The sequence below is a fragment of the Argiope bruennichi genome, chromosome 1 (genome assembly GCF_947563725.1).
Source record: "Argiope bruennichi chromosome 1, qqArgBrue1.1, whole genome shotgun sequence".
NCBI classification, from domain to species: Eukaryota; Metazoa; Arthropoda; class Arachnida; order Araneae; family Araneidae; genus Argiope; species Argiope bruennichi.
In genome coordinates, this window is record NC_079151.1 from 94,873,276 (window position 1) to 94,901,209 (window position 27,934).

The following is a 27,934-nucleotide window of genomic DNA, read 5'->3' on the forward strand; positions in this document are numbered from 1 at the left end:
ACCACATCACTGTGACCAAAATTAATTACATTTTTATTTAAGTATATATTTTGCATGGTACTTCCCTTTCTCAGAAATGCAAAGACTTAAAAAGAGAATTGAAATTTAATACGTAATTTCTTATTTAATAATTTGACATAATTTAGTTCATAATTTCTTATTTAATGCGTAAGATTGTAATTATGAACCAAAGTTAATTTCTTTCGCTCGAAAAAGAAGGTGTTCAAAAATAAATACTCGCCTTTCTTCGCTATACTACAAAGAACAGAGTGTTTATGTGTGGGACTCTGAAAATAAAAATCCGCGCATCTTTGGCGTTCACGATTTTGCTCACGGTCCAAAATTTTAGGCAATAGAATTACACCTGCATTAAGGTGTAAACGAGTAAATTTCGGGACCACCCTAGGTAGTTTAAATAACTGATGCAATTGAGAAGAAAAATACAGTTTTGTAATAAATGACAAGAAAAAGCAGGTTATAAAATAAAAATCTAAAAATTCTCCAACTTTGATTTTTTTGAACATATTTAATTTTTAAATGCTTTGATAAATATGAATTGGCGAGTGGGTGCTCCTAATTTTTCATGAAATAATTAAAAGTGCCCTCTTGGCGATGTTCTTATAAATCTTTGGCGTAATAATGGGAAAATTAACAATCAACAATGTATTTAGAAAATCTTTCCGTAAATGTTTTTTTCTTCCCTGAATATTTTAAAACCAGCGAAAATGATCCCCCCCCCCAAAAAAAAAAATTTTTTTTCTCGCGTACTCTCTTATAAAAGTGTTATCGCCTCCCCTCCCCCATAAAATTGTGGGACTTGGATTAGGTTGCGAATGCTTTGGAAAGCATTGGCAAACAATATTTACAAAATATAGGTATTTGGCGTGAATTGAGCGTTTCTAATGAATCTGGAGTGCAGTCTTTAGCGATTAATCCCTGGCATGTGGTTAATACACAAGTAAATAAAATTCGTATTTCTATTTTGTAGTTTTTGACATATAGTCTTAGTAACGTAAACAAGCTTTGACATAGAATTATAATTGTAATCATAAAATAATTTATTTAATTCACTGTGCTTTGTGTTATCGCATTTTCATGCATGCGAAAGCACAGACCGACAGACGGCCAAGTCCTTGTCGAATTTTGTTTAAATTTGATACGGGTGCAGACTTTGATGCTAAACGTGCGTATCAAATTTTATCTATTGAAGTCTTTACATCTTGTAGCTATCGTACTCACTTGTAATCGGACAGTCGGATAGGTAGATTTCCTCTGAATATATTTTATTTAAAATTTTACAGAAATCTACAAAATGGATGTTAAGTCCATGTACCAAATTTCATTTGCCTAGATCAAAACATTTTTGAATTATCGTGTTCATAGATAGATAATTTCAAAAAGATGTTTTTTGAACTCAGAAAGGTTTTGTACTTTCATCAAAATCAAATTCATCAAATTTATTCAATTCATCTAAATCCCAAATTCGAATTTCTTTGATGATTACAATCTTCTTCATATACAAGAAAAATAGAAAAAAAAAAAAAAAAAAAAAAAAAAAAACAGTAGCACCTAGCAGAATTACAACTGATGATAAGAGATTTATTAACTTACAAAGAAACTTGAGATGAATACTAAATTCTAAATCTGGATACTAACTTTTTCACATTTATGCATAGTTTCCAATAACGAAACAGACATTTATAAAAATAGCGTTGGTTTCATGACAAAATTTTGGATCTATGATTGGAGGATCTATCCTATTGATATAGATTTCAAAGAAGCTTTATCGTGTCTGTGGGCTTGGAATATGTAAAATCTATTGAAGAACCAACGACAATCCTCTGATTTGATGAAGTTTGTAGAAGAGGCTCCGGTGTTGTCCTCTTTATCTGACTATAACTCAAAATTATGAAGTCCATTGCAAAACAATACTTCTGTAGCTTCAAAACGGGAAATTAATAAAATCGAAATTTATAAACAATGATTAATTCTTGAAGGTATCGCGATATCCAATTCACAAAATATATTAACCCCTTAACTATTTCATTTTCTTTACTATCTAATAAGATGACACCTTCCATTTTGAGAATATATTCTTATTTTGATTCAAATTGAATACTTGATTTATCTATGAATTCGAAATAATATTAATATTGAATTATAATAATTATGAATGGTTTATTGTTTGCTTACAACTATCAAAATTCGATAAATCGATGCGCGTATGGCACTCGGCAAAACAGTTAAGCGGTTAATCAACATCTTTTCCTAAAAATTGCTGACGAAAATTTAAGACGTACTCTAAAATATTGTATTATTAAAAAAAAATCAGTATATGTCTTGGAAAATTACGATCTACCTAGAAAAGTTTTCTGTGAAATGAACAAAAATTATCCACTATTAAGTCAGTTAATTATTATTTTTAATGGACTAAAATCCATTTATCTGCTTCTTGCGTTAAAGAAGATCGTATTTCATCTGCAAGTAAATAACAGTCTAATAATTTCACTTTCACTCTCTCGAAATTTCACATTTGGTTTCTCTTTCAATGAAAATATTGCAGCCCCAAAAAGTAATCATTCATGTGCAATGGATTGACTGGATCCTTGAACTCGATGAATCCTTATCTCCGATCTTCATTACTGCAGTAAAAGTGGAACAGCAAATAAATACAATTTCAGTAACGTTATGTTTATGCGTTTATCATTTATGTGTTGTGTACATTTATATGTTTCATCACCATCTCGCTTCTCTCATAAACATTGTAATTATAAAGTATGTCGTTCATATGAAGCAAAGAGTACAGAATTCTGGTTATACATCATATCCTACATTTTTTAATATTTTTTTTTGCTTCAGTCATTATTTTTTCTTATTAGTTCTTTTCATATTAATTTATTTTCTTATTAAAGAAAAGTTAGAATTTTTTGCTTGTATAGATATCATGATTTCAGATTTATTCAAAATTGATAAATTAATAGGGGAAAATTTTCGGTGCTCTATTATACTTAATGAGTTTTGATATTCGGTATAATGGGCGGGGTTCTTGACGGCTCTTGCCCTTCAAACATAAATATGTTAAAAAAGAAATGAATGACAAAGAGTTATGTCATGAGTCAAATTTACAACAAAATTAGGGAGCGGGATTACGCAACAGGTGTCATGTCATCAATCAAGTAATTGCAGTTCTGATTGATTTTTCGGTCAGTTTCAAGATTTTTCTGATCGTTGCTTCAATATTCGTCTTTGTTTATTCTGCTAATGGATTTTTTTGGTGAAAATTCTTAAAACATTTTGCTAGGGTGAGCATTCATTCCAAGCGAAGAAATACCCAACAACTCCATATCAAATCTGATCGTTAAAGGGGAAACCGGTCAGAAATGGCGTGGAAAGATTTTATATTCATCGTGCTCGAATTTCTATTACTCCACACCATTTTAAACAGGATGCAGTGACGGGATGTAGTATAGGGAGGCGCTCATCGTCACTATAGAAGTAATGATGGCGTGAAGTGCTTGTGAATGATCAGTATAAATGGGTAGGCTAAAAAATGGAATATTGTGGAGTGCCACCACACCATTAGTATGACATGGAATAATATTGAATGATTGGTTTTGAAGTTTGCAGAAGTTTGATGGAAAATATTGAAATTTAATATTCTTATATATATTATAGTAAGTTTAGGTTATAGTTTGCATTGAATTAAATTAAAACTCAATGCAACTGCGCGATGCAAACGCATTACACAATTCACAGATGATATCGACTCTGTTATATTAGAAATTATTTAAAGCAGGAGAATTTGAGCAGAAATGATATTGCAGTGGGGAAAAATTTACTCAAAATATGAATTTATTTTTTTCCATCTCTGCCTCTTTCTATTGAACTTTTAACCAGTTGAGTCACATATGAAACATATTCTATATTAGTATATAAATTTGGAAAACATAATTTCTACTATGTTATGAAAGATCCTATAAAAACATACTGGTTACTTATGTTTACCAATATGTTTTTATAGGATATTTCAATTCATCGATATTTGCCATTTCACTTTTGAAAACAACTTTTTCGGAAGCCGTATTGACATTTTTTCAGCCTTAACATTGCATTCGGTTGACAGTTTTTGACCGTCAGATGCGTCATGTCTTTAAACTTTTTAAAAAAAAAACTTCTCCAAGTTAAAAATTTTTTTAAAAATTCGAATTTCTTTTCCAAAGCATTCTAACGTATTGATATTTCATTTTCTTATCTGCTTTATTTTTTAAACTTGCTCTTTATTGTATAGAAGCAATAGCATATAAACAAATACTAAATTATTTATTTACTGTGTAGGTGCAAACACAGTGACTAAAACAATGAAAAGAATTGCAGTAAATTATTTTTTTAAGTCAATGTTAAAAAATATTAAAATTAGCGAAAAAAACATTTTGTGGAAATAAAATTGATGTCACTGAAAAGTTTATGATTTGTATTTTAAAGTAGCGCAAAATAGTTTTTACTCAAAAGTAAACTCTCATTATTAAGAAAAATTGCTAAAATCATTATTATTTTTTAACTAAAGAACCATTAAAAACTTCGAAAAACTTGTGATCACCTGCTAATCCAGAGGAAATTATGAGCAAATTTAGTTGTTCAAGGTTCAATAAGCTGCATGTATAGTCTTCTGCACGATTTTTCCATCATATTTGTCACATGACGCTATTTACAAACAGTATGCTAATCTATATTAATTAACACTATCTAACACTATCCTGTTAAATTGGGAAAAAACATATCAAAGAGTTTTATGTACATATCCCCCCCCCTCCTTCGTTTGCTTGATGAAAAATGAGATCAAATATATGATACGCAACATATTATTTGAAATTCCTATGTAGTTAAAAATTCAACGATTCGAGTAGTATTTTAAAATATTGAGCAACTAAGCAAAACGGATTTTGGATAAATTATTCAAATCACGAAGGCGTGAATGTCCCTGTACCTAATGGGAAAAACCATTCTCCATTTTTTTTTTTCATTTCTTTTATTTATTGATTTGGCATTCCTGAACACTGTTTTTAGTTACAGCGAACTGCAGACGATTTTGTAATTTTCAGCCGAGACATTTTTGGAATTGTTACGTTTATGGAAGAGTTATCTTGGTGCCAGATGTCTGCAAAATATTATCTATTCGTCTGGCTTAGATAAAAATTTACTTTATAATTTCGGCTTTAAATTCCAATGTTTATATTTCATTTATTATCCAAAAAAAGCTGCAAATCATCTGAAATGCATTTTAAGACAATGTTACTCATTGAAGATGCGTTCCTTATGTAATAATTTAAGCTGCTTTTATTTTTCATATTATCACATAATAACAAATGGCGAGTAAATTTTCTTTTCAAAATAGGACTTTTTTTTTTATTCCTTAAATAAATTACTTACAATGACATTCTTTCAAAGAGATTTATTAAGAATAAATTTAATGTAATTAATTTTTAGGAAATATACTTGTGAATGCATTAAAAAAGTGTATTTTATTTGTTTTTAATTAATTTCTATATTATTTTTATTTTTATTTTCATTTGTATTTCGTTATTATCATAAATATTATGGACGTTTAAAATTAATTTTTTCTCATAATTCTGTGAGATGATGCCACGAGTAATTAAGCAAAGTTTAAATAAACTAAACAATTGATTAATAATTAACATTTGAAAATATAAAAAAACAATGTATTGTTATCGAAATTAAGCAATTCTAAAAAATTTCAATATCTAGTATATTAGGAAACGAGTAAAAAAAAATCGATAAAAGATTTTCAGCTTTAGAAACGTGAAACTTTAAGTAAAAGCGTATAAAAACCAAAAATAAAAAGTTTAAAACATTTATAAAAAAAACATTTTTTAGCACATTTAATTGAAACCATTAGCACGCGTATTTTTTAAAATATAATATCACGAACAGTCATTATATCATGTTATATCGAAGTGCAATATACGGTTTAAAAAGGCTGACATACGTTTCGATATTTATCAGTACTATTTTAGTTGCAAACAGCTAATATATTTATTTTTAGACCAAAATGATGCCATAATTTTTTTAGTTATTATTTCTTTTTTATCAATTATTTTAATGCAAAGAAACTAAATTAATATTAAACATCATACATCATCCTTATCCGGACTTTAAAGATCATGAATATTATTCATTAAAATTAAATTGCTTTGAAAACTGTAAAAATTGGTTGATTTTTTTAAAACTCTATAATATTTTCTACTAAATATTTAGAAAGCAACATATATGTTCGGTAAATATCATAATCTAAATCTGTTAATAGACATTTAGCAAACGATTCCTTTTCAGACATTTTATAACTGCTACTATTTTTATTTTGTTAAAATATTATTAAAACTAGCCGACTTTGGCGACCAGCCGGTTCGCCAGTATTACCGCTCACTACAATTTTCAATTAAATATTTTTAAGTAACTGATCTCTTAATAGATTCTCAAACAAAACATTTTTAATCTTCAAATTTTGATAGTCATACCAAACTTATACTGTTGTTAGATCGTTTCGTTCAATTTACTATATATATTTTCCTAATGTGTTGTCATTTCCGATAAAACTTAAACTGAAATGCTGAAATTGCAATTAGTATAAAGATATTTTTTAATCAAACCAAACTTTTTATTTTATTTATCATTTTTATTGTTATTTATTATTATTATTATTATTATTGAATATGAGTATTGCAAGCAGAATCGCTCGGTATTTAAGTCTTATGTGAACTACAAAATATTTTTCATAATTTATGTAATATCTCAAATAATAATTCAACAAAAATTTCTCAGATTCAGCATAAAATTCAGTTTTTAGTTTTGCTTTCAAAAGGATTGAAATGAAATCAATAAAAATATTTTGTTCCGGCCTATAAATATATTTCAAAAATTATGAAGTCTAACTCTAATGCAGTAAGGTATCAGATTCTGAGAAATATTCTGGACACACCAAATTTTAAATAAATGAATGAATGTTTCTATTTTCCACGATCAACTAAGACTTATTTATGAAGTTTTGAATGTTAAAAATTTAGAAAAACTCAACATTTTCATAATCTTAGGTCAATTAATCTTGAGAAACATGCGCGCAGATTGGCGTATTTTCTTTGAAACGATCGATGGAAAATCTAAAATTATTCTTTTTTTTTATTGAATAGTGATATTCAAATTTTCATAAATCAGTCAGTTTAAGTGATTGATTTAGTTGATTGGAAATTAACTCTTTTTATTTAAAATATTAGTGTTTCAAGAACATTTTGTTATTCGTGATTTCCACAGCAGAAGCTTTATGTAAAATCAAAAATTCGTTATTTATTAGAGCATTTATTGAATCAAGTTACATAAAATATAATCATTTTCCATTTAGACCAATTTAGCAGATCTGTGTCTCACTAAAGGTTTACAAATTATCTGTGTGGCCCTGATTAGAATGGATATCCTGTTCATATTAAACAAAACTTGCCTCAAAATAAAACTGATTTATTGGATTAATAATATAGAGAGTGCAAAAGATCATAAAACAATTTTTCTTGAATTTATTTTTTAAAAAAAATAATATTTCATATTTGTTTCATTTCCTACAGACACGTGCCGAAAATTATATTTTTGCAGATTTCATTTCCAAAAAGATTTAATTTATTTTTAGTTGGAGCTTTAATCAATGTGATGGCAACACTTTGAAAAAAGCTAATTTTTCCCCATGAATGCGAAACGTGTTCGTGCAGCTTAAATTTTATTTTTATTTTGTACGAAAAAAAATTGTTGAAAAATATAGTTAAAACATTTATTCAAAAATTTATTAAAAATAGAAATTTAATTTTAAGGTTAAAACATTGGTATCATTCAAAAGATAAATTTTTGATCTTTAACTTCATGCAAAAATCTTTTTTGTGCGGTAATATTTTCGGAAGTTATAGCAGAAACATGCCAAAATTTCGTTTAATTTTTAAATAAATAAAATTCTAATTAAAAATTCGAAAAAATAACCCCCAGGTGAACATTCCCGGCCTCCAAGGTATACACGTGCCAAATTTGGTAGCTGTAGGTTGAATGGTCTGGCCTATAGAGCGCCAACACACACACACACACACACACACACACACACACACACACACACACACACACACACACACACACACACACACACACACACACACACACACACACACACACACACACACACATTGAGCTTTATTATAAGTATAGAAGTAAAAGCAAACGATTTTTTCTTTGATAAACATATTTTGTTAATATTATTTCGTTTATTTTTTGTATAATAGCTGATGATCAATTGTAAACCTTCTGGAATCTGGCAATGTTTGTAAGATACGCTGTTATGTTGAAAGAAGAAACAAGCCGATGGAATTCTAAACTGCTTGGAGTATTATTTTAGTTTTAAGAATTTAAGATGCTCTGCAAGCTATAGTTTGAAGCTTAAGAAAACGGATAGTTTTCAAAAAGCATGCAAAAATATATTTACATAGCATTATTGTATTTTGTATGACATCATTATGCAGCTTATGAAATATGTTTCCATTGTAATACACAACAATTATAACAAAATTTATGATAAAACTACTATCAGTGGTAGTAATGAATATCCCTGCTACCAATATATGCTTATATAATCAATTTTCAGAATACGATTATTACAATATTACTGTTTGATATATATTTTTCGTTTATAATTTTTTTTATTATTGAGATTTTAGTTTTGATTTATAGCTTTAATAGATAATTTTAAGGCTGAAGAATCTCTAGGTCTTTCAAAAAGAAATTCATTCTTAAAAGCTTTCAAACAACTTCATAGATGGCAGCACGACGTTTTCTGAAATATATAAAGATACTTGGTATTCAAGATAAATGTTACATTAATACTGCTATTATTTCTTTTAATAATATTAGTACGAAGTGAATTTGTAAAATTAACCTGAATAAAAAAAGATGACTTGCATCGCGTTCACATTTATTTTTAATTAATTTCGATAAAATTTAAATGTCCAAGATTATTGTGAATCCAATAATAGTACTTATATCCTAAATAAAGAACATAAGGATAAGAAATCGAATTACGAACATTTATTTTTATAGATATATATGTGATCTTTTAAGGGAATTTATATTTTCTTTTAAAGCCAAAGAACAAATAAATTCGCTTTAGCATCTCATGCTTCTACCTTTATTAAAAGACACAAAGCTGGATTTCAAATTTGAATGATATTATTCCATACCTATTTTATTTTATACTCATTTGATTTTTATTATTTTAAACAATTTTAAAATAATATTCGCTGAGCTTTAAATACTTCTTTTAATTCAGAGGATTTCATTACACAATTTCATGTGAATAATATTCATTCAATTTCATCTCATTATGTTGATAATCTTGGAAAATCAGATGCAGATTTTATATTGCCTTTAATATTGATAGTCTACGCTGTCAGTTATGAACAGGTAAGAACAAGGGGTAAGCACTATTCTTAGCAAGATGGGAGGCTCAATATGCATTTCGATTTCGAGTCTTGATGGAGTTTAGCATTTATTAATTAGTTAATTAAAAAATTTGCATGGAAATAAAATTGGTAGCAACGAAGAGGTCAAATTCTGATTTTTAAGATATTTCTTATGGAGTAATTTGGTCCGAGTTTACTGCAGATAAACTGCAAAATTTCTATTAATTTCTTATTTAAAAATTGAAACAACCTTTTTACATTGAAAAAATCCTTCCTTTGAATTCCTTTCTCTTGCTTTAAATAATAACTGCGCAAAATTTCGTTGAATTTGGCCCATTTGTTAGGAGTTCTGCAACCACAAATTTAATAATGATTTTTCTCAAGCCAGTTTTCAATTTTCATGAAGTGCAACTATTAAGTGCGAAGTGAAAGCAGTTCTTCTTCATCTAATTAACTTAATAAGAAAAAAACCATCAATATGCTAAAAAAATCATTTGTACGGTATAACCTTTTTAGGCTGGTAATTCCGCGCATGTGGCATTGAGCTGTAAATTTGAGAATTAGGAATAAAAACATTGTTTCTTATGAATTCTATAATCATAATGTAAATATTAATCTAATTTAATCTAAGATTTGCATATATTACTAAAATATAAACTATTAAAATAACGAAAATTATTAAACGAATTTAAAGCAAAAGAAGTTACTCATTTTTCATACCCACAACAAGCTTTGTAAACTGAACCGGAGAAAATTGATTGATTAAATTCATTATTATCTTGCAATTTTCAAAGCTTAGATTCCTGGAGTTTTAAAAGGACCAAATATTTGGGCCTTATTTACAAGGATTCTAAAGTAGAGAACTTTTTGTACGTCCTTGACCTTCGCAGGCTTTTGCGTCATTATTATTCTGTTCTGTTTACAATGTAGACTGATTTTTTTTATTGACATGTGAACAGGATTACTTGTAAACTTTTATTTTCTCGTCTACGAAGTGTAAAAATAGTATAGCAATCTTCAAAAATTTCGAATTCGAGATTTTGACGGATTTGGTTTGGTTTGCTTATATTAACGTCCCGTATGAAGCAACACTAGGGCTATTTTGGGGCGGACCTCGTAATTTTGAACCGCGGTCAGATGACGAGGACGACATCTGAGCTGGCACCTCCCTCTCCACACCAGCGGGAGGACGTTTGGTCATGACAGATTTAACGTGCAACAGATACCCTTACACGACGGTTCTTCAGTGGAATCGGGTCACGAACCTGAAACCGTCCGGTTCCACGTTTTGGATTGAAATTTATTTTCAATGCTGGGAAACACATTTTGGCATTATGTCTGTCTGTCAATCCATTTGTCTGCTTGCGAACAGGATAACTTAAAAACGCTTTAAATGACAGGGATGAAATTTAATATATGTAATTACAACCAAATTTGTATATTTATATCAAATTTCAAACAAAATCCATTCTCAGGACATCTGTCTATTTGGCTGTTCGATTGAGTGAACTCGGTTAACACCAAAACGCAAATAACGAGTAGATAAAATTTGATATACAGGTATAGCATCTAAAATATAGTTTCTTATCAAATTCGAACCAAATCTTTCAAAGGATTGACGTATGTTAGTCCGTACTTTCGTTTGTATGTAAACTCAATAATTCGCAAGCGAAATGACTTAAATCAATGAAATTAGGTATTTTATCTTGTGACTACAACTGTAGTTCTACGTCGAGTTTTGATTTCCCCCGGTCGGTAAAAAGACATTTTTAAATATATATTCGTACGACAGATGCAGCAAAAATATTAAATTCACTCCAAAGATCTATATTTCATAACTATCGTTCTCTAATGCATTGCCAAGCATTTATAGTCCTACCTAAGGTTATGCGAAGGGAGGAGCGTGGCTTTAATTGAAGAGCATGTGAGAAACTTTCGGAGGGACCAGTCACTCTGGTTAAAATAGTTTTTGACTTCGTTATTTTTAAAATCAACGATACTGTTTATTCCTGTTGGTTTGATTTTATTTTTAACGATGTGGGCAGAGTGATTTAAGAAACAACGCCACTCATTCGACACCTCTATTTTTGTCGCTTTATTGAAATCAGTTTGAGTTGGGTGGATTCATCAGCAAAGTAATTTAACATTAGAGTGCCCACAAAATAACTTGATTAACTTCAGAGCTAGTATAGTGAGTTCCTGGTTTTGAAAAATTGAGAAACTGTCTTTGAAAGTGATTTTCCAAAAGATTAGATTGTAGGAATTTTTCTCGTTTAAGTGGATTCAGTTATTTTAAAATATCTCCCTTCTTTCATAATTTTTTGGCTGTTCTTACTTAAAGGAGGCTCTATGATTTCATATTTATGATTCGTGTATAATTTCGAGACATATATAAAATAAACAATATATTCATTAAGAAGGGCAATTTTAGTGCAAAGTAATATCGCTCACCATATTGCGGAGGGTTACCTCATACAGAATTCATTCGTTCAACAGGTATTGCTTCATTTAAAATTAGCAAAATTGACTCAAAAATGACTTTTTGTTTTGAAAAATACTCGGTCGTTCAATATTGGCAGATAGAAAATATTTTTATTACTTACAAAAACAGTTTCACCGTAAAAACTTGAGGTCTATTACAAGGAAATGTTGTTTATATTCAGTATTCAAAGCGCTCTAATAAAAACAAGAAATTAGAAGATGAGGAGGTTTATTCTAACTCATATCCCTTCTACAATATATGCAGGTGGCTCAAAAACATTTCCCTCGCTTTTTACTAGCGAAAACAGCTGCGTGCTGTATTTTATGCATTGCGTGGTGTTGTCCCGTTCTCTTTTACATTCATGCCAATGATTTTTATTTATATTAAAATTGAAGTCATTTTTTTGCATAAAATCATAACATTCGTAACTTGGGAACTTTATTGTTTAAATAGTATGAGGGGTATTCTGCAAAGTATCTATAATTCCAAGATTTTATGATTTTCCGTTAACTTTTAATTGTCAGTTTCATGCTGATGAAATTAAGGTCTTAAATTGATTAATGCATGCATTGAAAAATAAGGCGAGTATTGAGAAATAGTTATTCGTTCACATAATTAATTAAACTTATTGCTTTTTCGTGTTTGATATACAATAGTGTCTAACGATATTTGCTATTAAATAACGAAGTAAAAACTTTCTATCTGCATTGCATGAAAGCAAACGAATCTACAATCGTTTTTCTTTTTTTCAGAACCGTAACGCGTTAGTTTATTTAACTTATTTCATTTCTTAGGCCTTCTTAATTAGATGCATTTTATTATTAAGTACAAAGATCCTTAATGCTTCGAAATCTAGAGTACGGCATGCATTAAGCAAATATACAAAAGCATCTGCAATGCTTTGTTTCGCCTCAAAGAAGTGTAGCGAAACGGCCATTCCTTGGAAAACAAAGCGATTTAATATCGTAAAAGGAAATGGAAAGTTGCTCAGCATACATGTTTACGTAAGTGGAACTTATTTTATTCTCAGTAGTGGGTTTTCTCGTCTGTTCCATTCATCAATATCTACTTAAAACTGGATTGAGGATTTGTTAGTTGTGTTCTCGCTATAGTATATCTCATGCCATCAATTATGTTGGATTTGCGGAATCATCAAATTTAATGACTTGGAATCAATGAACTATACTTGTGCCCTTATTTCGTGTTTATTTTAATGTGATTCGGCTTCAACGAATGGTGTGTGAAAGTTTGTCGGGAAATATCTGCATAGTTATGCACATTCTTTAGAAAAAATAATATTTCCAATCTTAACTACCGGCTTTTTGCACTTATGTCAACAGATGCTTATGTTATTTGAGAATTTTATTGCTTTAAACGAGCAATTCTTATATATATATAAATTTATTTATTTCGTGTATCTCGGAAACGGGTCTAACGATATGGATCAAATTTTATATTTAGGTAATCTTTTACTTATACAAAGTTTTTCTCTAAAAGAAGTAACTTTAATAGTTAGTTACAAAAAAATGTTTTTTTTTTTGTAACTAACTATTAGAATAAATATATTCAACTTCCGCTTCGAATTCAACTTCCGTAGACAGTGTAATATAATGGTCAGAATAACATAAGTACCCATGCGTTGCGGATCCTCGGTTCGAGTTTCTTTGCTTTATTTTTTATTATATTTATTTTATAATATATATTATACCATATTATTATATATTATATTTACATTCAGTATTTTTGGAAGTCTTTAGTGAAAAAAGCGATTGTTCACACACAAACAACATTTTTTTTATAACTAACTATTAGAGTCTTTTTTTCTGCTCTTATGTTGATAAGACGCCATCTCGGACCCAATTTCACCATGGTAAAACTGAGTGTAAGTTCAAAAATATAAGTAATGATAGATAAACTGTAAAGTAGTTTAAGAGTTGTTGTCTAGATAACGTAATATAGCAGTTTGTTTCGAATAACAAGTTAAACTAATTCATAATATATTTTTTTTATTTAAATGACCAGTTCATATGTGGGTAAGATTGGAAAATATTCATATGTAGTCAGCATGTGATTCGTATCTAAATATTTTCTCAAAAAAAAAAAAAAAAAACTGCCGAGCAAAGCTTGGTTTTCCAGATATTAAACTATAAACTGATAAATCAAATTCATCAAATACTTTTCACTTTTTGAATGTGAATTAAGCAGAAGAAAAAAATGCTGCAATCGGCAAAAAATTCGACCATGAATATTTGATTAATTTTTTATGTTTTAAATCTTCCTGAATTCGAAAACAATATTTGGAATTATGCCTGTGAACACAAAAACTCAAAAATGCAACGGGCTAGACGAATAAGATTTGGTGTATGGTTTTTGATCAAACTGAAATTGTAGATATCTGACACATTTTGAATGAAATACGTCAAAGGACTGATTATTTAACCTATCAAATAATCCATCTGATTTCAATAAGAGTTCTGAATTTCAATAAGAGTTTGAGATTCAATTAACTGCACCGATGGAAGTCGGAATATGGTTTTATCATCAGAACACTCAACTTGAGCGGCTTGCTAGTTCACTTTGCTTTAGCGGCTTGTTAGTTTTAATGGAACTATGATAATTTGATGTTCATAATTTTCTCAAAAACGTATAAGATGGATATCGTAGCTATATTGGTTTAATAGCCTTAAACCTGCTTTATTTATGGCATGCATGCGTTTCTTATTCAGTCAAGTCCCGTTCCATCATAGTTCCATTAAAAACATAGCAATCTGATTCATCTCTTGAAATTTATTTTTCATGGTAATGTAACTTCTTTTTCTTATCCGTAACTAGCTGCCTAGTAGTTTTTATTTCAATTACATCCCTTATGCATAATTTGATGTTCAATTTCCTCAAATTATGTCATTAAAATTGTGTTATTTTAACAGTCGAAACCTATGGCACCATAATACTATTACACTTATGCTGTGTAAATTAATTCAAGTTTCCCTTTATTTTTACGGTAATGTAAATTCATTTTTTATTATTATTTATGTAAAATACGTTGATAATTTAGAAGAATCTTCTTACTTAGCTTTCAAAAATAAAAGAAAACCACACGATTAAGTGTTTAAAGAAACAATCCAAACAATATTCATTTAGCTACAACAATAAAATCTATAATTAGAAATTATGCGAAAGAATTAGTAAAATCAAGAGGAAAAATCTTACATCAATTAATCTAATAACATTTAAAAGACAATTTTCAAAATTTTTAAATGGTGCAAAAATTTAGTTTGGAACAATAATATTTTCGGTATTTATCACGAAGGAACATCAAAATTTCGTTTAATTTTAGGTAATTAAAAATAAAAATAAATCGTTTCGAAGGACGCATTCCATTTTCTAAATATATTTATGCCAAATTTTGTAGTTTTAGGTCAAACGGCCTCTCTTTCTTACTTTTACATATTAATAGAGATTAGACATATGTATTAAATTTTGGATCAAGTCCATTTTAAGTTTGATTAATGTTCATCCGCGTATATGTGTTTACCCAAACGAGTTTATTAAGAAATGCAGCAAATTAAATAGATTTTATTCTATGATATTTTATTGATTATCCAAATTCTGGATCTATGGCTAAATTTAAAATTTATTCCGTAAAAGTAAAGAGGATTCTTAATTGCACAGTATAGGGAAAATTTTGATTTTTTTTTCGCCCTATACCGGGAAATTAAACATAATACACAGCGTCTGAAATAATCATATGAGAATGCATGATATACTTTCTCTTTAATACATTCTTCCGTCACAGTTTCCGAATCGATTATAATCTTTCAAATAATGAAGTACTTAGCCTATATGGTATAAGGGAAGCAAAGTTTCTGTTAGACATCGTTTTCGGTGTTAATGAAGGCTTCAATTATCTGAGAATAGTGATCAATTTTGAAGAGTAAGTAATTTGTGATACAGATTTCGGAATTGTTAAAAATGGTTGAATCATTAAAAGACAAATCAGTTCTAGGCAGTTTTATAAAGTTATACCATCATCCTATAAGGAGGCAATGGATTTATTTGAAAAACTTCGAATATATTTTATATGTAAAAATATTAGTGAAAACACATTCAGTGAAATTTTAATTCATAATGCTGCATTTAATACTCATAGACAATCTGCACATCAGACGATAATTAAAGATCTTTTTTTAATTAAATATTATCTGCATGTAAATATACGTATAAAAAATTAAGACTTAAATTCAAAATATTCAATAAAGTTACCATTTTTCTGACTTCTATAAAGAATATAAAATTTAAAAAAAATTATTGTTTTCTATACCATAATGTAATATACTAATATTATCGCAGCAAACTTCAAAATTATTAATTTTGAACGAATTTGCATCAAGAGCATTAAATATGACATATTTAATTACATTGTAATAATCGTTGTTTATTAAAATTTCGATTTTACATCATTTATATATTGTTTACGTTGTTAATCCCGAGACAGACGTATAAACGGTGGTGTACTTATATTGTAATGACACTGAAGATCTTTATAAAATGTAATAAACATTTTAAAAATTATTTAAATGGTATTTCCATTCCGGTGCATTTGATGTAAAAAAATTAACTAGCAAACATCACAAGGTTGGAAGACAGTTGATAAAGTCACTGAGCTGAGTTTAGGATAAAACTAAATAAAATTATAAATAAGAGTTTTGGAATTCAGGCTAAAATCGTATTTTTTATCATTTCTCATTAGTGATTCAATCTTCTTGCATGTAATGTTCTTTTGTTAATATCTTCTTACATGTAATGCTCTTTTGCTACTGTCTCTTTGCGTATAATGCCCTTTGTTTTCCCGCATTACCTATCCTTTGTGCAACTTCTAATATGACCTGCATTTACTCATTGCACAACTAATGAAAAGCATCTTTATCAATGATTGGCCTGTTATATTTTGTGTGAAGCATTCCTGCTTTTTAAATGGGGAATGTGTATCCCGAGTATCCGGTTCGCGACAATCCGGCTTCCGTACTATCCGGTCTAGTTTTCTTTTATCGTAATTAAATGAAGAAGACAAGACGTTGCAACATTGCCAAGGTATTGGAAGCGAGCGTCTGGTACGATTCTCCTACATGCCATGTGCAAAATACAAGTTGTGACAGGAAAAGAGCAGCTTTCTGCTCGTTGTTCATTGCTTCGTCAGTGTGAGATGGACCTCCATTGTTGCCGCTGTTCCTGATTATAACTGCACAGTAAGTACAGTATTCGTAAATTGTTTTTGGAGTATTCTTAGTGTTTCTTTTAAGTGTACCACAGTGAAAATTTCAAAATGGGTGATAAGCAGAAAAAAAAAGTTGTATTGACTATGCAGGAGAAATTACGCTCTATACAGCAACTAGACTCTGGTGTAACATCAAAAAATATAGCTACGGAGTTAGGAGTTGAAAAAAATCCCGTAGGAGACTGGGAAAAAAACGATTAGAAATTGAAAAATTGTATTGCACAAACTAGTAGGAAGTGGAATAAAAGTAAGAAAAACCATGCCGACAGGTAAGCATTAAAAAGTTGGGAAGCTTTGTTTTTGAGGTGTGATACTAAAGAGTGCCCGAGCCAATATTGCAGGAAAAAGCTTTGGAATTTAAGGCGCAAATAGAAGTACAAGATTCAGAGTTTATTGTCAATGATGGATGATTAGTGACGAGAATTGAGTTCATAGAACTGCGGTCTATCCGGCTTTTTTGTTATCCAGCCTGCTCTTCCTCCACATTAAGGGGCAACGGTGGCCCGGTGGTAAGGTCTCGGCTTCGGAACCGGAGGGTTTCAGGTTCGTGACCCGATTCCACCGAAGAACCGTCGTGTAAGGGGGTCTGTTGCACGTTAAATCCGTCATGCCAAACGTCCTCCCGTTGGTGTGGTGTGGTGTGGAGAGGGGGGTGCCAGCTCAGGTGTCGTCCTCGTCATCTGACCGTGGTTCAAAATTACGAGGTCCGTCCCAAAATAGCCCTAGTGTTGCTTCAAACGGGACGTTAATATAACCAAACCAATCCTCCACATTAAGCCGGATATTCAGCAGTGTACTGTAGATGAAAATAAAAACTGTAAGAATAGATAAAGTAGGCTTAGGTTTTTCAAAATTTAATGAAAATAGAGAAAATTTTGTAATTCTTGCCACAAATTCTTACCACAACTATTTTTCTCTGATTAATTTCGAACCCGATAATGACATATCGGCCTATTGAATCGAATTACTGAATTTCCAATCTTAAAATCTGTAAGTCATTCAATTTCAAACTAAATATTACTTGGTCACTATTAGGAACTTTATATGTCCTTTATATTCTTATATGTATTAAACTAACAATACATACCCGAAATAGGATGTGTCCTCTAACTATGAAGTTAAATATATTTGTAGTTCAAAGGAGATGCTTGCGTCTAATGCTTTTGTTCGCCGCAGTTTTTTTAAACTTCATAAAGCACATTTGATACTAAAAAGAGTTTAAGAATATATCGAGAAGCAGTATTTTAAATCATTATTCCATGTTGAGTTACAAATCCTTTGTTTTTATTGAGATTGCATTATTATACAATTTCACTGTTTTGTATCCGAGCGGTGAAAATTGTATAATAATGCAATCTCAATAAAAACAAAATACATGGATGTCACGTTTTTGAACTATTGGAAATTAGTATAACCGATAAAATTGCATTCAGAATAGTTAAAATGTTCTGAGAACTTTCGTATTAGATATATTTATTTAAAAAGACTATTATGCTATTTATTGATAGTAAAAAACAGAATTCAAAAATCATCGTAAATGTATGAAAACGATTGTTACATCGATTCTACAAGAACTAAGTTTTTCAAATGAAGTATTTTTTTTAGCGAAAATTGTTTTCTAGTAAAAAAAATACTTCTTTTGTAAGCAGACGATGACAAAAAAGGAAAGGAAAGTCTTTGAAAATTGCGCTGTCTCATTAACTTCCGTATAGCCGACTGGAATAGCAAACTAACGTAATGGATAGGCAAACACAGAATACTTGAACTCCGCACAATGTAAACGGTACTTACAGAAAATATTGAAGTGTAAAATTAAAAGTGACAGCATTTAAAAGCTTACATCATTCCTTTCTTCCTCTGCAAGTATTAATGAAAAAATAAACGTTGACATAAGATATTTGTTTTATTTTTTAAAAATGTAATGAGTTTTTAACATTTTTCTTTCAAGTATGCTTTTATATGCATTATAACTCCAAAACTGAGCTTACCAGATATAATTTAAGTGCAATTAAATCCTATATAATCATATATAAACAATTTTTTAAAAAAATAACCAGCTATTAGAGCTTTTTTCTATTTGCTCTTATGCTGACAATGTTAAATAACACCAACTTGTAAACTTTTGTGATTCTAGTATTATTGCCATACCGATAATCTACAGGTACCTCAAAATTTTGTGAGATATCGCTATATGGAATTATCCGAATACGAATACTTTCTGCTCTCATCCAATAGCAATAAGGCAATTATTGTGTTAGCCAACACGAAGAACATGTTACACTAAGTGCATTCATGATTTTTTTTTATTTAAATTATCAGTTCATACGTCGGTAGGATTGAAAAGTATTCACATGTAATCAGTATGGTATTCGTATCTAAATATTTTTACGATTTTATAGAAGAAAAAAAAGTCGAATGAAGCTTGGTCTCCCAGGTATTAACACTTAGTTTAAATGTTCTTAAAAAAGCATTATATAACTTTTTTATATTTCTTCTCGTGATTTTAAATTGATTTGTTTCCACCGAAAATTATTTTTCTCTAAATGAGAGGGAAATTTAGGCATAATGTCTAATTTAAATAAACATGCAAAAGAAAGAAAAAAAAAAATCAGAACCAAAGTCTAAAGTCATCAACGAAGTCATTTCCTTAGTGCCTGCTCTCACTCAACCGTCCCGTACAAAGTACTTGTTTATTTGCCTTTTTATCACCTGCCATCACATCACCCATCGAAACCGCCCTACTTCCCTCGTCTACTCATTAGGGTGGTTCGAACAATGCCATCCAAGGGTGCTTCCTCCAGTCAGGTCCTGTTCGGGCGCTTTTTATAAACTCATTGTTCCGTTCTTGCCTATGCCCCACTGACCTATAACCCGGAGGTCCCGGTTTTTTCGCAGGGCTCGGAGCAGGCCCATAGAGCGTGGGCGCATGATGGAAGACACAACATCGCGTGGCCAGGAGCCGGTTTGATGCTGACAAAGGGAAAATCATCGCGTCCTCGAAGTATCTCCTCGTCATGGATTTCATGCAGGTAAGAGTTCAATTTCCTATTTCTGTTTCTTTTAGATAAGATATGTATGCGATAACTCAAATCATAATTCGAGTGATGAGATGAATTTAAATGTAGTAAGTAGCTTTTAAGTAGCTTCTGCTGTCCAAATAATAGAAATGCAGAACTCTGGGCTTATAGAACAATCTATTTTTTTATTCGTTACTTGTTTTTGTATGGTTCACAACTTCAAAACTATCAGATTCATTATTTAATTTATCTAATGATATATCATTATTAACTTGATAATAATTCAGAAAAAACTTCGGATCATCAAGTTCAAAATTTGCCGTTGGCATCTATATGTAAACAATAAAGAAAATTAGTTTTTTTTTTATTATATTGTTCCAGACTAGGTGATAAAATTGTATCAAAGTAAAATGATAATTTCTTGGAACTAGGGATTTATAGCAAGATCTATTCTTTTTAAAATTCATTACTTGTTTTTATATGGTTCACAATTTCAAAATTATCAGATTTAGCAATTAATTTATCTAATTATATTTTATTATTAACATGGTAATAATTCATAAAAAAACTTCAGATCATCAAGCTCAAAATTTGCCATTGGAATTTGCCATTTTGATTATATTGTTTCAGAATAAATGATAAAATTGTATCAAAGTAAAATGATAATTTTACAAAGATGTGATAATCAATCTAAAACAGGAAAACAAACAACAGAAACGACCATCAAAGGATAAATTATTAATAACTAGTTGTTCATAGGGATACTGGTTGTATTTAATTTCATTTAAATCATCTAAACGTAACTTAATATCTGTTATTCCCTAACATTATCAGACTTCAAGTTATATTATATTAATTTTCCTGCATTTGTTCATTGTGTTTATGGAATTTTCAAACGGTGATCAATCCCATGACATCATAACGCTATCAAAAGCGAAAATCTGTGGTTTACATATTTTCCTCATATTGCGATATTGTAACTTCAATTATTTATTCGCCTTGAAAACTGCACATATTTTAAACAGAACCCATCTTCTTTAACTTTCAGCAATGGAAGAATTCCTAGATTAAATACTTGATGAAACAAAGAAAACAGTTTGAATTCTAATCAAAAAGGCAATGTATTGTTGGAAATTAGGCAAATAAATATATTAAAAAATACTGTCAATTTTCAAGGACAAATTTCATAACTGTTAAATTAATATTATTATAAAGATTTTTTTTTTAAATTTTGAAATTGTGCAGAATTACTTTTGTATAATAGTATTTTTGGGAGCTACTACGGAAAACGTCAAAATTTACTTAATTTTTGCTTAATTAAAATTTCAAAAAAAAAAAAATCGCTTTGAGATGCACATTCTATCTTTTCAAGGTATATATGTGCCAAATGTAGTAACTGCTAGTCCAATGGTCTGGTCTATAGAGCGCCAAGGCACACTGCCCACATGCACGCATTTATTTATATTAATAATAAAGATTGAAAAATTTACTTCTGAAAGAAAAATTGCTCCTAAAATCATGATTTTAGTATTTCTATTAACATTTAGAAGAAAAATGAGATGCATATTTCATTTAACTTTAGATTTGGGGTGTTGCTCAATAGGATTACAAAGCCACCTTCTGTGCATTTATATTAAAATAGATAATGAAAAACCTTTAAATGCCTATTTTCTCTAATTTCTGGTAAATTTTGTTTTTCAAGATGAATGCATTTCAAAATTCAAAGTAACATTTTAAAATGGTAGCTAATTGCAAGTATTTAAAACGAATATATGTAATAGTATTGAGTACCATATGTTACCAAATAGAAGGGTTACCACACAAATACCACTTTAGATATTTAAACTTCGAAATTAAATTCTTTAAATTGATTTTACTGATCTTTTACTAATTCTAGATTCTCTGAACTAAATATACTAAAGTAAAATTAAAAAATTCAAAATTTATTTGAAAAAATTCAGCAAGAAGAAAGAAGAAATTAAAGTTTTTCTTTAAGTTCATCAAACTTAATGTATTTTTTTTCATGCAGTTTTACTTTATGCAGAATATATTAATGTTGCCACAACTGAGTTTCTAAAATGAGGAAGTTAAATGAATAGTCAAAAAATAAATAAATAAAAAAAAACAATTGAACAAAATTTATTATATAATTTACAAAACATTTTCCATAAAATCGTTTGCAGTTACTTATAGCGTATAATTTTCAGCAGCTAGCTAGTCATACTTTGGTTAATATAAATGTGTATTTTAATAATAAGGAGAGTGGATTAAAGAATTTAAACATTTTCTAGTAATTAATTTTATTTGAAGCTTTTATATAGACTGGATGATAAATACATTTTTTTTGTTCTTAGACATCTTTTCTTTAACATCCTTGAACCCAAAAAAATGTAATTAGTAATTTCAGAGGAGACATATTTAAAATTGCAAACTTTTTAGATTATAAAATTTGTTTTGATTTAAACCTAGTATATTGTAAAAATTTGATATCTCGTTTATAAAGCTATTTACATTTTTGTGCAGAGATACCAGTTAATCATTATCTTACTTTGGATATTTACTACTGGCAGAGTTTTATCCCAGTTTTTCGGAACTACATTAGGTAAGATATTTCCATTCAGTTTTTTTAAAGTTGTAGTTTATTTTTTTTATAAGATTAATATAATATATTAAATGTTAGTGTTTGTTAGAATGTTTTCGTAAGCTCATTAATTGGAAAATTATTAAAAATTATATATTCAAAATAATAACAATTGGAATAATTATATATTAAAAAATGAATGACACTTTTTCTTAAGCATTTATTTTCATATGGAAAATAAAGTTCATTTCTTCTTATAGATTTCTAACGGAATAATAAGAAAACTGATTGAAAGCAAAACTAGTATTGAATTGGAAAAAAAGCTTGTCCACAATTTATTTTGAAATATTTCAAAAATGCAAATAAACAAATGAACAGAAGAGTAAAAAACAAAATAGTTTACAAACTCTTTTTTATTCATTTGTGAGATTTCAAATTCATAATTTTAAGTAGAAAATATTCATTTCATGAATTGAACAGTTTATATAACCCTCAGAATTTATGGAGTATTACATACAGTAATATTTATAATTTTTATTATTTGAAACAATAAAAAATGATTGGTGGGAAACTTGACATAACTGCACCGATAAATGACAAATTTATATTATTTATATCGTTTGCAAATTTTTAAATTTTATCTTTTTCTTTTAAAAAGTTGTTCATATATATATTTTCTGTGAGGAACAATATGGATGATAAAGTCTCATAATGATATAATATAAGCTTTCAATAAAAAATATAATGAAAAGTTATCTAATTGTTAATATTTATAGATGATTTTAGATTATGATACAGAATATATTAAGAATCTTTTTCAACATATGTGTTATGAAATGCTAATATTATGTTTATATTGTTGAAAACAAGCGAAATCTGCAAAAGTAAGACATAATAAGCTAGGTTCTGAGTGTCCAAATACTTTTGCTGTCATTTGAGGGGAGGGGATAAAATTTGCTTTAATTTTCAGCTGATTTTATTTCATATTTTATAATAAGAATTGAAAATATAGACTTCAAAATTAAATTATTTCATATCTTTCATTTTTACATGTATATTTCTGATTAAATTAAATTATTTAATGCACAACATTAACATAAAAAAGTTTAAAAGTTTTTATTTTTATTGATAAAGTGTGCTAATTTATTTACAAATTTATTTTATAATCCAATTTTTCTATTTGTCAAAAGAAAATGTAGCTTACAAAGATAAATTTCATTTCGATACTTTGGTTGATAACTAATGATCTGAGATTTTATTTTAAAATAGAAATTTTAAATTAATAATTATTACATCATGTAAACTTACTGGAGAACAAGAAAATAAATAAAATATTGCTGCTATTTTTTCAGAGTATGATTTAATTATTTATACTTTAAGATTAAATGATTTTAGTTTTATAGATTATTTCCTGAAACAAGGTAAATCAAGAATCCTATTTACTTAATAATAAGTAACATTAAAAGGAAAATATTTTCTAAATAATTTCTAGATTTCCATTTGAAAGCTTTGAGACGATTTTTAATCATTTTAGTGTTTTTTTATTAATATTATTTTAAGCGTTATCATTTAATTTTTTTCTCTATAAATCAAACTCACTTTTAGAAGACAACTTTTTAAATCTATTTCAATAATAATTTAATTTTAGATTTCTTTCTTATTTTTTTATTATAAAAAATGATTATAAATTTTGATAAGTTTAAATTAATTTGAACTAGCGATCTTAGAAAGTGCCGATAAAATGGAACAGAACAGGTCTTAGAAACATAGAAATCTTGAATGATTTTTTTTTTCAGAAAAGATTTCTCTCCATTTGTTTTTTCCATTCAAAAGACAATATTACTCCTTAGTTACTTTAGGAATATTTCTTCTAGCAAATAAAAAGTTGTTATGGTTCGAATAATATTCAATATTTTAAATCATTAAACATGCTTAGTAAGGCCTCAAAGCTCCCAAAATGTGAAGTCATGGTATTTAACAATTCTTTATCCTATTCAAAGTAAATATTTCACCTAGTTTAAATTTCTGTCATAGAAAATATATTGCTGTACATTACAGTGCAAATATTTTTTGAATACGATTGACACACTTTCAATACATGTATTCTACCCACACATTTTCTTTACTCTCATTCAAAAAAGAAATTAACCACACGATTTAAAAGATCTATTTCTTCTCTGGCTAAACTTGGCAATGACGAAGATTCACAGGCGGACTCTCAGAAAAGTAAACTTAGTGACGTAACAGTAACCTACTCAAACTTGTTTCATTTTATCGTCTGCTCTTTAGAAACTATATTTATACAGAATACTTTTTTTTTATAATTTTAACAACATATAGATTTTAAAATTATTTTCGTACTCAAAATTATAAATGTAGCAATAATAATTATAATGATTTCTTAAATGATTATAATGATATACTTCTTCTAAAAATGCAACAGTAATTATTGCTATTATTTATTCTAACAAAATGAATGATATCCATTAATTTATTTGAATATTTTTGGAGTTAATATGTATAATTTTTTTGCTTCAGTTTAATCTTATTAATCACATGCTTTGAAATTAAACGACGGCTATTTTAAATTGCATTTTTTAATTTTGAGTCATGGTCAGATTTCGAGAATTTCATCTGATGGAAATGCGTAATATCATTTAATGTTAGCTCTAATTTATTTCACTTATTACATTTGAAATAGGATAATGGTTTTTCCACAATCTAAGAATTATTCCATATTACATTTAAATCACAAAATAATTAAAAAGAATTTTAAGTAATTGTTAGATAAATGGCATTTTGCTTTGCAACTTGGCATTCTAATTTATTATAAACTAATCAATTGAATGACATGTATGTCAGCATCGTTGCCAAATTGTAATAACAGTTTTCCTTATGGATGCAAACATGCTAAAAGTTGCCAAGATAGATCTTGTATTATATCATTACTTTCTTCCAGATATTTCCTTTCTAATAGCTCTGTTTAGGCTTATTTTAGTTCTTTCTTATTCATAAGTTTTACGCTCTATGCTGCTTTGTCATTTAGATGCCCTTCGATCCAGGAGTCAATGTGATTGCATGGAATATTGGCACTGTATTGGATCCGGTGGAAAACCATATTCGTATTGTTCTTACAGCAACAAAGTCTGCTGTTTCATTGATCCAAATTCAGTAGCTGTCGGTATCCTACCTAGACCCACAAAATCGAGCAGCTGCGGAACTAAAGGTCCCAATAGTGAAAGAGATGGCATCTCGGAACCAGGGGAGTGGGCATGGCATGTAAGTAAATTGGAAGATTTTTGATATTAGACAGTTTACACAAACTGTCTAATTAAAACATTTAAGGTCTCTTGGATCTTATTGTATGAACTTTGGGTGACGTTGAAAACCAGTATTTTAAAAATTGTAACCTGAAAAGTGAATAAAAATTATTCTAAAAATTATTTGAAACCCATTTTAAACGCTAAGTAATCTTTGTTTCTGTATAAAGTCACTCATCATAGGGCTATCCTTTTTTATTGCCTTAAAAACTGTCGGTATAGATAATTATTCACGGTTTAAATTCTTTTTTTTTATATATATTATGAAGATGAGATCGGATCAACACAATCAAACAAATAGTATTTTTTTAAAGGATAATTTTAAAAATGTTTTTTTTTTTATATGCATATGATTAAGTATAATTCCATAGTCTGTCCTTTTAATGTTTGTAATTAGTTCAAACTGTGTACAAACATTTTAAGCATAAAATATTTATTACCATAGTTGTAGTTAGATCTAGAAAATGAAGGTTTGTTTTATATGTTTCCAATTTTAATAGCTTTAAAATACATTGTAAGTAAATCAGGTAATTCATCATTATTCTTAATTTCATTCTATTATATAATTTAAATAAATCTGAAAAAAATCGAATTTTTTAATTAAAAATATGTGTTTAATATTAGCTTTTATTTATATGTGTTTTTCCTATGCTTATCTCTGAAAGTATTTATGGCTTCTGCACAAATGTAATATTTTTACATCAAAGCAATAACTTAATAGACTGAATATCCCTCGAAATTGAAAATATTAATTGATTCAAAATTAGATGCTATCTAATCAATTGTTCAAAAGTTTAGTCTTTTACAGTTTTGCAATTTAACGTTCATTAACTTTCTATTCTGAACTTTGATATTTATAAAAATTGTCCGAAATTTTAATGATGGTAAAATTTGTTGAATTTTGTCAAAAATGTTTGTTTGAAAATTTTCTTCTTCAAAGTTCAGAACCTGGCGGAACAAAACGGCGCTTCCTTCAGAATTAGGATAAAGTGATCTAGGATGCCGATAGACTTGACGAGCTGTAAAACTTTTGGACCTGAAACGACACGACGGGTTTTTGCAGTTTATGAAGCTAAAGATATTTTAATGTTTAGTTGATGAGTATGTTTTTAGTATAGAGGACTCGATGCTGTTAATTCTTGACATTGAGGCTGAACTGCGAAGGTTTCCAACATGTTCTTTCCATTCAATGATACTGTCTGTAATTGAAATGGTTTCATTCAATTAAAAGTGCAAAGCTTTTCAGTGGTGCAGATATTATCGGCTTAACCTTATCGAAACGAAGATTTGACTTGTATTTTAGTCATCCGCGATTTGGTCTTATATGTTTTAGAAACAAGCTGGTATGCATTTTTAATCTACAAGTGTTCGATTTTTTTATTTGTGTTTTGATAGAAATGTTTCTAATGAATTTTACAACTCTTAACTACACTAGTAGTTAGCTATTCAAATCAGTTAGTAGTGCTTTTTTTTCGTATAGATTTTCTTTTGTAAAGGCCGAATCAAAGATCAGGCTTTTTTATATTAAATTAACCTACCTTTCAAAGTTGATTGAAGAAGTTTCTATTCGTAAACTTGATACAGAAGCACTGAGAACTTTTGAAAGTAATCAAAATCAACCTGAGATTACCTATTGGCAAGCTACTTTAATTCTTTTAATCTCCTATCTTCCTACATATTTTCATTATTTCCTTATTTTACTCTTACAGTTGTGCATTCCTTATTTTTCGTGGGTATTATCATAGCATTGCCACAAAATAGA

The 27,934-nt window shown here is 28.7% G+C and overlaps 1 protein-coding gene across 1 annotated transcript in view; it reads left to right on the forward strand.

Annotated features, from left to right (window-relative positions):
• The window catches only part of LOC129973668 (uncharacterized), a 107,486-nt gene that overhangs the window by 1,112 nt on the left and 78,440 nt on the right, over window positions 1-27,934 (forward strand). Inside the window, exons 2-4 of the mRNA XM_056087511.1 lie at window positions 20,150-20,283; window positions 22,795-22,873; window positions 25,899-26,131. Of these exons, the coding sequence (XP_055943486.1) occupies window positions 20,269-20,283; window positions 22,795-22,873; window positions 25,899-26,131 (327 nt within the window). The 5' untranslated portion in view covers window positions 20,150-20,268. The remainder of the gene's footprint in view (window positions 1-20,149; window positions 20,284-22,794; window positions 22,874-25,898; window positions 26,132-27,934) is intronic.